This window comes from Pholis gunnellus (assembly GCF_910591455.1).
Source record: "Pholis gunnellus genome assembly, chromosome: 9".
Lineage (NCBI taxonomy): Eukaryota > Metazoa > Chordata > Actinopteri > Perciformes > Pholidae > Pholis > Pholis gunnellus.
This window is the reverse complement of record NC_136535.1, coordinates 21,594,101-21,606,686: the sequence shown is the minus strand read 5'-3', so window position 1 is coordinate 21,606,686 and position 12,586 is coordinate 21,594,101. Positions and strand designations below refer to the sequence as shown.

General features: G+C 40.5%; 1 protein-coding gene across 1 annotated transcript; it reads right to left on the bottom strand.

Moving 5' to 3' along the window:
* Nucleotides 1–699: 699 nt before the first annotated feature.
* Nucleotides 700–12,337, bottom strand: kcnj5 (potassium inwardly rectifying channel subfamily J member 5; the record flags this gene model as incomplete). Its single annotated transcript, XM_079165915.1, has 3 exons — nucleotides 700–1,088; nucleotides 9,189–10,062; nucleotides 12,275–12,337. The coding sequence occupies 3 exons, from the start codon at nucleotides 12,335–12,337 to the stop codon at nucleotides 700–702; spliced, it is 1,326 nt and encodes a 441-aa protein (XP_079022041.1).
* Between the last annotated feature and the right edge of the window lie 249 nt (nucleotides 12,338–12,586).

The window sequence follows — 12,586 nt, the reverse complement described above, 5'->3', positions numbered from 1 at the left end:
ACATTTGGATAGTAGTTGCTGATACACATTGCCTTTCTCAGAACAAATTTCCATTATTTTTTCTCGCCTTTGCGAACTAGAAGCTTTATGCATTTCCTCCTTGGTGAATTGGCTTTCCGACAAAGAATAATAACAACACTGCCAGAAAAAGGAAATATTAATCTCCCACATAGAGAAAATAAAACAAAAAACGCCAATAACAAGGTTGATTTAATCACTGAATTATCACTCAAAAGCTGCTGTCAGACACGTTAGCTGTGTTATGAGAGTGATTCTGTTCAAATGAAGCTGAATCAACACACTCTTAAATGAGAATAGTGGGGTATCCATAATACGCCCATGGTACTCTGTCATGGCTACCAGTTTCAGCTCAAGTTTACGTTATACAACTTACAGCTGTTACAGCAAGTGGTTGTTACGATTATAAAAAGACAATCCGACCACCGACCTTTTAGTGTAGATATAGATACTGTACGTGTGTCAGTGTATGCGTACTTACGTGTCTACAAAACCAATCTATACTATAGATTGAGACTCTAGTAGAGGAGTATTGCATGAGTCGGGGGCTGGAGACGGAGTTCTGGTATCTCCGAGCATTGCAATGGAACAAGCTGGCCGTTGACTAAATGAAGCATTATATTGTCCTGTCCTCATGTCCAGTCTCTCCTGGGGTTTTAGCTGATGTGGCCGCCAATCACATCAGTCAGGCAATCCGTCAGCAAGGGGCGGATCCTCCAAAGCAGCAGCTGAGCCATTGGTCTCTCCTCTGTCACCCCCTGAATCTCTCTCCTCCTTGTCCTCATCTGGGCTGAGTGGGTCCCGTTCGGACAGGCGGTTTAGGGCGTCAAAAGTACTATGGGTTTTGGGGTCAGGGCTGAGGAGCGAAAGCTGAGGCAATAGTGGCCCATCCCGAAGCTTAGCAGCTAGCTCCTTGGCGCTGCAGGTGGGGGTGTTGGTCTCGTAGATCTCATGGAAGTTGTTGTAGTCGACCTCGTAGAAGCCCTTCTCCAGGGAGAGAACCGGTGTGAAGCGGTAGCCCCAAAGCACCTCTGTGTCCAGGTAAGAACTCCGTGCCTGACATGTCATCCCTGTCACAGGTATGAGAAGGTGTATGCGTCCACATGCACACACATGCACACAATCAGGTAAACAAACAAACACACACACACACACACACACACACACACACAGATGGAAAGATATGTAGGGAGAAAGAGAGAGAGAGTCTGCAAATTAGTCATCATTATACAAGAACTGTAAACACTGTGAAAGGGCCAAGACCTGCACAGTGTTGCCGTCATGGTTGTGAATGCCATGATGTGTGAAACACCACATATCTAATAGTAGAAGGTGTTAGCTGTTTGGTTCATAAATTACATGTCAAATTTTCACACAACATTAAAAAAAGTGTCAATAATATTTTCTGAGGTGTCTTTCAAGTCAGTAAAACAAATTTGTATTCCAGAGTTAAAAGTTAAAAGACTTGGCTTTTTGTAAAGTCAATGCTAAAGGCCCAACTTCCCTGTACGTTTTTACTAAACTTGTTGATTAACTATGTTGGTAGTGTCAGATATGAATTCTCACACATTGGACATTTCTAATTTTCGAATCACGTTGGTTTGTGGGTGTCACAGGTGAAACTTGAAACAATGATGATAGCTGTGTGCCATTAAGTAGTAAGCCTTTGTAGTGAGGCCGCATGCACAATATGTAGACGCTGAAAGGGATTCACCTTAACAGAACCCAGTCATTAGTACTGTTATTAATTACATCTGTGTTTTTCCGACAGTGAAAAATATGTAGCAAGAAAAGCTGAGCTGCAGAAAGTTAGCCATGCAGCTAATTGCTTATTGTTAAACAAAGATTAAGAAAGAAATACTGAATAGGTATTACAAAATACACAATAAATCACAGATGTAATACCCCAGTGTTACTGTAATGTATGAACAGGATTTAGTGGGAACAATATATACACCCTCATTAGCGGCGAGCAAGCTAGCCACTATCATCTCTCTTGTGTATTCAACATTAGCATAAATAAGATGTAAAATAAATATTTGAGAAAACTGTGCACACTGCTACTTAAGGCTAAAACAAATGCCCACCTGAATTGCAAAGAAAGGAGAAAGGTAGTGAAGGTTACCATTGGCAAATTTCAGTTATATTAAATATTTTTTCACTATTTTTTTTTCTTATTCTGATTGCAATCTTTTCGTAATGTTCTTAATTCATGTCACATAGGCAAAGTAATTTACTGGTTATGTAATTTTAACCCAAACCATGATCTTTAACTAAACCTAACCAAATAGTTCTGTTGCCTAAACCTCAGTGACACCGAGGGGTAGGGAATGAGAAAGAGTCGTCAATATTAACATCGCCTTGGTCCAATGAAAATTTCCAAATTTCTCAATTCTCTACCACTGTATGCTCGTGAGAGTGACAAACTGTCAGTAATACAATAGATTAATTCATACGGTAGCACATTAGAAAATAGTTAAAACATGCAAATTACAAACTATTTCTAAACACATCACTACAATATTACATTTTATTTAGGCCTTTTCAGATTTCCTTTTTTTCTGATTTGATTCCCTTTTTTCCAGCAGTAGCTAGCTTCTTCAGTTAGCCAAAACTTAGCCTGTTGTAGCAGCCCTGAAGGACTGTTAAGCTAACGGCAAGTCGGCTTGTGTCACAAGCGGGCACTGTCCTTCCCACTCTCACCGAGAAACTTCATTTAAACTTTGAAATGTTCAGCTTCATAAGGAGACATATGATTGTTATTTTCCATTCTTGTGTTTGACTTATTGGTCTAACAGTTATTACAGGGATCCCAAGCGAACCCCGCAACACATTTTGACAGTCACTCTTCAAGCCTGCAGGGTGTGAGAAGGATAGATTTTGGGTGGAGTATTGCTTTAACCTGGAAACATCTGCCTCCCCATAGATGCTTTGCTCACCCAGCTGTTGAGTTACATAATGTTCTATCTGTAAATGCATAACATCACCAATAACATCAAGCATGTGTTCTAAAATAGATGTAGATGCCAAATTGATATTTTGTCTACTGACACGGTGGAAGGCGAGGCTTTTGCACCTTTTCATCAGCATTCCCTCCGGATATGAGTGGCCTAGTTTCCATATTTAACTTGTGAAATGTTTGTTATTTCTGTGACTGGATCATAAAAGACAATAAAATGTCTTTCAGTCACTGTGAAGGATTCTCTATAAGGGTGTTGGAATATTGTTTGATGTGTTGGTTTTAAATTCTTAGTTTAGCTAATACCTGGGATTCCAAATACATAACGTTGTGGTGTGAAGCTCTATTAGTATCTTGTCCTATTAGCATTTCATTTTATTAAGGTTTTGTCACAATTCAAGAGTCCAGGGGCTTTTGACTTAATACTTCTTGATGTCATATAAACAGGATGATTGAGACTCTTTACAGCCACTGCTACAGCATTTGGCTGATGCATTGGTATTGTGTTGATTTTTGTGATTTAAAAACAAAACAATATTAGATAGTAGTCACTTCCTGAGGGATTAGATCATTCACAAATTCACAAATACAAAAACAAAATGTACCACTCCACACGCGCACATATATTTTTCGGATACAGCTATTAGAAAACTACAGACTAATAGTATTTGAAGACATACTTTCCATTTTTCAATACCAACAGTAACACATTATGTATGGTAATGTCTTCCGCTTTCCTGTGCTGCTAAGCTCTTGGCTCCAAAGAAGTGAATTGGCTCTTCCCTCTTGCATCTTTTATAAAAAAATAGCTGTTTTTATATTAAAATGTTGGTTGAAAAAGTGTGCTGCAGGGTGCACTGTGCGTAGGAGACAATTGTGCTGGGATGTGTTCATGTGCTTCAAGACTTGAGAGATCGCAGATGAGCATGTATTTCCACAGCATGTAAACAGCATGTAAACACACACACACACACACACACACACACACACACACACACACACACACACACACACACACACACACACACAGCTCAGCACAGTGGTTCCTGAACCTTTCCTACAGGGCTCCTCTTATGGATATAAATATTTTCTAGGCACGGGCCAGAGCTAAGCCTTAGCGTCACCTCAGCAATCAGAGCGGCCAGAACACTTTTCAACTCAAATTAGCAAACAGGATAAAACATGCAAGAGCACATGGTGTTTGAATATGAATGATGTGTGAGTGAGGAAGAGGAAACAATGAAGTCACCACTTTGTTGCCAACACGACTTTCTCACAACAGACATTGAGGTGTATTTAATAACTCCATAACGGTTGCTTTCCATTTACGTGTGTCAGTTTTGGGGTCGTGGTGTTATGCTGGCATAATGGCACACCAAAATGAAAACTATTAGTCACACCTTTGCTTGAATGTCAGAACGTCATTGTAGGTGTAACTGCTGCTGCCTCCCATGTAGCACTCCATATGGGCTTATGACTTCCCACCAGCATCCACCTGTAGACTTCCCCTGGGCGAAAGGTTTTATCGCCACTCCCCAGTCTGTGCTGTGTTTAGCTTGACTTATCCAGTCAGTGACAAGGTCAGAGCCTATATGTCAAATATAATTCATGTCTGCCGTGAAAAACACGTAGAACACCTCTAGCCTATAACATATCACCATTCAATTGTGAAAAAAGGTTAAATCTGGTTACAACTCCAAGGACAATGTGGAATGTAAATTATGAATCCTTACACAAACAGCTACCAAAAAAACAGCAAAATGAACAAAACTACGGCAGTGACACGTAGTGCCTGGAGGTGTCAAAATCGCAAAGGCTATTATCATATATACATATACGTATGTACAGTATATGCTTGAACTGCAGGTCCAGAACTAGAGGATTGAAACTCATGGAAATATGGCTCTCCAACATTGGCTGGGCCTGGTCATGACTCTGCATCAATAACAGTGTGTTCCTTTTCAAATAAATATATATTGGTGACAGATTATCAGCAGTTACAGCGTATCTGTATATTTTCATATTAATATGATGGCATAAACCAGGCATATATAAATAATTTGCAAGAAAGCAGGGGACAAAGCAACAATAAATCTGCTGTCTTCAGAGACACTTCAGTAATGAAAACATGGTTTGTTGTCGGCAACACCATTGCACATGACTGGGCCTCCGGCACAGCAGAACAAGTACCAGAAACATTACAATAAACTGAAGCATAATCTTGTGTTTGAAACTGTAAGTAAACTAACTTGATAGAGGAAGTCTCCAACAAAGATAAGATATGGGAAATAAATTGGCAGGGTGCATAAACATCTAGGGTCTAGGGATCCCTCGTCTATTTGTAGACAGCTATAATAACACAGAATGCAGTTTAGTTGCTGATGATTTTCCATCTAATGAATGCCTTACCACTTAAAATATTTACACAAGGGGATGGTTGCTGATGATAAAACAAAATTACTTATGACAGCATATACAGAGCCACTGGGCACCAAACTGCACTTGCTAATAAATTGAAGCTTTCCATTATTTGCTTTTCTTGTATTTGTACTATGAAATACAATGTTCAGATGGATTGGTAAATGAAATCTTTGTCAAAGAAAAAATATGTTTTGCTTTCTGTAAAAGATCAAATTTGCATGTAACTTTTAAAATCACGTGCACCAACACTTTTTTACCTGCACCCAAATATTTTTTTACTGCACCATTTCGTTGTTTTTACCGTTACAATTACTTTTATCGTTGTTGTTTTGTTCCTGGTCAAAGTCGAGGTCATCCTGAACAGAACTTCATTGACAATTTCAGCAAACCAAGAGTTTTTGAGAGTTTAAACATTATTAACATTATAATGTAAATTGAGCTAACTTTCCCTTTAATGTTATCCAAAACTGTGTTGTAAAATAACATCACATCAATATTCAATTTGAACAGGAAACCACTGACAATTTCAGCAAACCTATTAAATCCTGACAGCAATCAATGAATCAAGTGCTCTGCAAAACGCTCTGAAATGTTACGATTAGACGAGCTACCTATCTGCCTGTATTCTGCCTGTGCACTCGCTGCTCGTCTTGTACAAACCGCTAGCTTGACAGAATACTAACAATAGCCATGTTCGCTGTTTACGTTTATAATAACAATTTTGGGGGAGTCGCTTTGGAGGAAGGACTTAAGTTAGCATTTTGGCACTTCTGTTCCCTCGTATAAAAGTGAAAGGTTTTTGGTTAGAAGCCTGAAATAAAGTTTACGTCAAAGAGTTAAGTTTGAATGTTTTGTTCAACGACATTAAATACGTCAGCATATACCCCTCTTGTGACATTTGAAGCTTTTACCTTTTAGGCAAACAAATAGCTATATGATACTACAAAACATCATCACGCTGATAAGTCCTCCTTTACAACCTTGTGCATATTCCAGCTCATGCGACCGTGGTGTAGTTCATTTCCAGCATCACATTAGCTTTTACTTCTGCCGAGTGCATTCAAAAAAATGATCATCACTTGTCTTGCTGAACAAAACGAAACATTTGTTTGCCACAGTGCTTCTGCAATTATCCAAAATCCCATTGGCTTTTTGTCAGGGGAACCATTGCGAATATCATTCACGGGTTGGCCTAAAAAAATGATTCCTACCTGCAGCACTCTATTGGAAGCATATTTCAATCACCTTTCTCCTCCCTTTCCTCTATCTTAGTGTTAAGGAAACCATCGCTGCATCCTTTGCATTGACGACTGTGATTTGGTTTAAAGAAATACAAACAAGCCAGATAATTTTTTCCCAATAGCAGAATGATAATGTGTGAAGCCAGTTCTTTCTTTAGTGCTGACACAGCGCTGAGGAGATAGGTCTGGCTATGCGAGACTAGGTTGTTTTTGATACACATGCTACACATTTGAACATGCTTGTACATCTAGTTTCATGATAAATGATAACTATTCTGAATATGAGATCTGATTGCATACTTTTACAGTGTTGTGACATGTTGTATCTGCTCTGCATTCATTAACTGAGGGAATGTTATTGAGTGTATTGTAGGTTGTCTGTATTTATGTATTTTCATTAGAGCAGTTACACTGTGTTATCAAGTAGGATGGCAGAATGTTCTTTAGCAAGTCATCCTTTTGTTTTAATTTTTATTCCAAAATGATGTGGGAGTGCCCGGGAAACAAATAATGTTAGTGATTTCCAGAGCCTGACTCACAATTATGCTTAAAACCACAGATGTGTCGGAGAAAACAAGCGATGGCCGGCCAATAAATAGAAAACGATGCAAATTCACCACCCACTTATCTGTCACAACTCAAGCATCCACCTCGTGATTTGGTAAAATTTCTTTTTTTAATAGTGAGTTTTTACTCCAGGGTATGTGAAGCATGAGAAATTCATGGACATCATGAGATGCTGGTTTTAATCTTTCTCCGTTTGATTGAGTTTATGAAATAATTACTTGCTTCATATGACCCATAAATGTTTATTCTCCAACTTTAAAAAAAAATAGTAAATGAGGTTAGTACTGGATCTCTCCCCTGGCATTACTCCTGGAGATTTAACAATATTAATATTCTTTCCTGTTGAATCAGATAGAGAAAATGTGTTTTGAATACCACAGCATTGGCCACCCATTCATTGCTACATGGACAGCAAATGTATCACTTTTAAAATAAGATGTGGGGTGCTAATTCAGGCATACATTTGAATGTTTGTAACCTTAGCTTACCTTACCATAATTAAAAAGACACGATTATTATCACTGAAAAGTACTTATTACAGGCTTTAATCTAACCCCACTGGTTTAGGGTCTTGTCTTTTTTGTTAGTACCATCCTGACTTCACCATGTGTGTCAAATGCAATCTATTATATACATACCTGTTAAAGCTGAAGACAAAATTAGAACACTAATATTATTATGGCAAAAACTATGAAAAGGGTTAAGAAATACTTTCCATTGATCTATCCTACAATTTCCCTGCCTGCGCTCTCTGACCTGTTTAACAAGTCTCATTAAGGTTAACAGGGGAAGGAAGTAGGGGAGGGCTACTGGATGGTCAGATTGGTCAGTTGACTAGCGGTCAAGGACGGTGACGACATAGCCCTCGCATGATGCAATGGTCTCTGCCGGTGAAGCGAAAGGTGATTTAATGCCTGAGTCAAGTATCCGCCAGCGTGAGCAGGAAGCATGATGACTACTGGTGCTTTGGAGGAAGAAAAAAAAAAAAAAAAATCTAAAATGAAATAGAGCAGAAATGTTGAGATGCATGCAAAGTCATGCCTGATCGCACTAGAGAGCTTTGTGGTTTGTACATTGTATGTTTTTGAAAATACATGTGTGTAGACTAAATGCAAACACTAGCTTTAAATATCGTACTTTGTGTCTTTGTAAAACAGTCATCATTGAGTTGGAGATGCTACATTTTCTCTTGCGGCCTTGAACACAGTCTCATTCTGGGAAATAGGAGCTTTGTGGAACTTTACAGAAACAGCGGGTCATGTCTGCCTCTTAAATGTAACCAGCCTGGAGCACTTTTCAGGGCTGCTTGGCCTTTACCCAAAACACGGACTAGCAGTGTGGGTAGCTACACTTTACTCATTTTGAAATACACAATATCAAAGACATAACCTTGAAGTAGCAGTGGAGATGCTGGCTGCAGTGAGTACAGAGAAACATTTGCAAGGCAGTTGGGACATGATCAGCTTTCAGTCACCTCAGTTGAAGCAGCAAATAATTTTAAAAATGTCTTATGGTAATGAAGACAACTGCAGTTGAATGAGTAATGAAGGAAACAATTGCAAATGTCCTCCAAACATTTGTCAGCTGTTAAGAAATTGTTGAAATATTAAGATCTCCATTAAAACTTCAAGAGATTCATTAATATAATATAATATTTATGTCTCACTTAGAGAGTTTATTATCTGTTGAGTTAGTCTCTCTGTCTTTCCACCCATGACCATTTTGTCTTTTGCAATCTGCAGCACTTACAGGTACTTGCTACTGCCTCTCCTATCTGTAAAGCAAAAGCAATTTATCTTTCCATGTAAACCTCTTCTCTATTTCCATCCATTTGTCCATCTTCCCATACCTCCCACTCAGCACACTTCCTACATCTAATATTTCATCAATCTCTGCCTCTCACTATCAATCCACCCATCATCCATGTGTCCTCCCATTCCACCTTTCCCCCTTCCCCTTATCATCCCCCGACTGCTTCATACCTGTGGCTTCGACCATGCCCTCAAGGATAACCACAATCTCGAACTCCTCCTTCTCCATTTGCGTCAGTGTCATCTCCCAGAAGGGGCTCCTCTCGTTGATCTCGTGAGAGATGATCAGGGGCGACACCAGGAAAAGCCGGTCATCTCCCGTGTCAAAGCCGATGTTGATGTCAGTCTGGTTGAGCGGGATGAACTCCCCCTCCTTGGTCTGCTGCGAGCGGATCAGCTTCGCTCGGATCGATGCCTCCACGATGTGAGAGTTCCTCAGGTCTCCCACCCGAAACATCAGGCACATCTTGTTGTCTCGCACCGATATGACAGCATTGTGCGAGAACATGAGGGTCTCGGCGCGGTTCTTTGGCTGTGAGATCTTGACAAACATGCAGCCCACCATCATGGCGTTAACAATGGAACCCAAGATGGCCTGCACCAAAAGCAGAATAATACCCTCAGGGCATTTTTCTGTGATTACACGATAACCGTACCCAATGGTGGTCTCTGTTTCAATGGAGAAGAGGAAGGCTGAGACAAAACTGTTGAGGTTCTCCACACAAGGGGTCCAGCCCTCCTCATCAGCATGCACCAGATCCCCACGGATGAGCGCTATCAGCCACCACAGAAAGCCAAAGAAAAGCCAGTTGACTATATAGACCAAGGTGAAAATGAAGAGACTAAGACGCCAGCGTAGGTCCACCAGCGTAGTGAACAAGTCACTGAGGTATCGGTAGGTCTCTTGCACGTTTCCATGATGAACGTTGCACTTGCCGTCCTTCTGCACATATCGTTGACGTGGCTTCTTTGCCGGGTCAGAAATCAGGTGGGTTCGCTCAGTCGAGATCTGAGCCTCCCGCAAGTGTTTAGGAAGCTTCTTCACCTAGAGGAAAGAGAAAGAGTAAGAGAGAAGCAATGAGAAGAAAGAGAATGAAAGCAAGCAAGCAAAGAAAGAGAAGAGAGAGAACAGTCACAATTTAAGTTTTTCTCCACATGGGTGTACTTTACTGGAGCCACTTTCTTCTGATTTCTTTTCATTCATATTTTCTCAAAAGCTATATTGAGTTTGTACAGGAGGATGTAGGTGTTAACCTTTTTAATGAGATTTTCTTTCAGCCTGTGCAAAAGCACACTGCTTCTGGCATGGAGGCAAATAAAATTACCAACCATTATAAAGTCACTCTGTGCTACTCCACAATGACATTGTAGGTGTCAGTGTATGCACACATAGAGAGGGAGAAATAGAGAGTAAGGACACAACAGGAACACAAGGACGCCCAGGTCTTTGTCTATGTTGGCCCAGCTCCAGCGAGGCGATCTGGCTCCACAGCTGTGCCCTGCCTCCCTCCCTGTCCCCTGTGTTCCCTCCCCTTGCACCCCGTGGGACATTGGCAGGCTTGGATAGGAATAGATCCTCCATCCTCCCCCAATAGACCCTTATGGCATCCTCAAAAAGATTGGCATATGCCTTGGCACACGTATTGTGCTTATCTGGAAACCGGCTTTCCTGTACTAGATGTAGGATTCTGATATTGTATGTTTTAGAACATTCGGGCTAATGAAAAACAAAGACTACCACACAGCCTGGCATTTTAGTCCTGCAGGGGGCAGTTGCTGGTCCTTCTTTTTAGAGACGTGCTTACATACAGACGACACACACATGCTGAGGACAAAAGTTTGAGGGCACATTTCAAACACACCAAGGACATTTGGCAGCACACTGACACTTTCCGATCTGAGTTGATAATTGAAATGCATTGTGTCGAGGCAAGAAAACAGCTCCCGTGCCCTCTGAATCTCTCGCTTTGAAGAGGACACCTGGGATCCATCTCTCTCTAGAGTCATGCTCACATCACCAGACAAGTTACGTCCTATTGTGGTTACAGTGACTTCTCCTCTGCTCTATCACATAGATGACCACTCTCCCAGTTCAGCTGGGTATGGACATCTAAGGCACTACAATACCCTTTGGTGCATTTGATCGCAGGGCCTGGACAATACAATCTGTCAGACAGCTTTATTCAAGATGGTTTCTTGTCGATGACATGTGCTGTTTCACTGCAGTCCTGTGCACATGCACACCAGGTCCGGCCTGCATGTGCAGTATTGAGTTTTCAGATATTGATTTGAAGTGATCCCTGTTTAAGGAACGTTTTGACAAAGGATAATTGAAAGACAATGCTCATTGAACGGCATCGCAATTAGTAGCTTGATGACAAGGCATTCACTAAATGTCAATGGGCTCCCTATTTACCAACTGTGCCCAGGGATAGTGGATCAGTTATAGATTCAGAACACAGTCAGTCCACCATTTCTTAGAGTGACACTTTTCACTGACAACATCAGTTAATGTACACAGTTGTTGTCTTTTAAATAGTTTTTAATCACTACTTCATTTTAAATGACAGCTAAAATAGACCCATTCATTTCCACACTTTGGGGTTGGACTAATTTAGTGATGGATGAAGCTGTCACCAGGAATGCCACCTAATCTTTGGCCTTTGTAGTCAATACGGTGAGGGTGATGGTCGATAAACAAATTCATTAGTTCTCTTTTTGTGGCAGGAGTAAATGGTGGTTGTTTTCTGTCTTTGAGCCTTTGTGGCTGCACTTGGGTAGACAGCATAAGTTCCAATCAGCTGGGGAATCAAGAACAGTAACCAGTGGCACTCCACCATCCATTATTGGGAGTGGGTGGGGTGTCTCTTCCTTATTTCTTTACCCCCACAGCCAAGCCAACTCAGCTATATATTTATGTGAACTAAAGAAACAGGTTATGTTACACTTTATGGAACTTGATCTATAACCTGTACTGTTTATTTAATCTATAGAGAATACAGCATATATAGTAAATCAAACAGTATTTCCCACTATTCTGGGAAGCAATTAGTCTGGTTTCCTTCCTCACACACTTCGCTCTGTCCTCGTACTAATCATTCCCATCTATCTAGATCTTCTCCATCTACTTTTTGTCCTCTGCTCGCTCTATGAGCCCCCATCAGCATGACTCCTCTCTCTCACATCATCTGTCCCTGCTGTGGGGAAATCGTAGTGATTAGTGCAGTGTTTGACCAGTAGTGGATGTGAATCTTTACCTGTGCAGGTGTGACTCCTATCTCCATGTTGTGGTCCATGAGGATTCGAGAATCTCCTGCCATCCTCAGCTGAAGCTCAAAACCTGTAAGACATAAGGAAGTGCGATAGTCAATTGAATTTCGGCTCTAAAACAAACACCCTTCAGAGGCACATTGAGCTTCAGTTGATTGATAACCAACATTATAATATAGTATATTATAATGTTGATCAAAACTATATTATAATCAACGTTATAATATACTTATAATGTTGATTATAATATAGTTTTGATCTTTACTACAACCGAGAGTAAAGATCAAAACTACAGTACC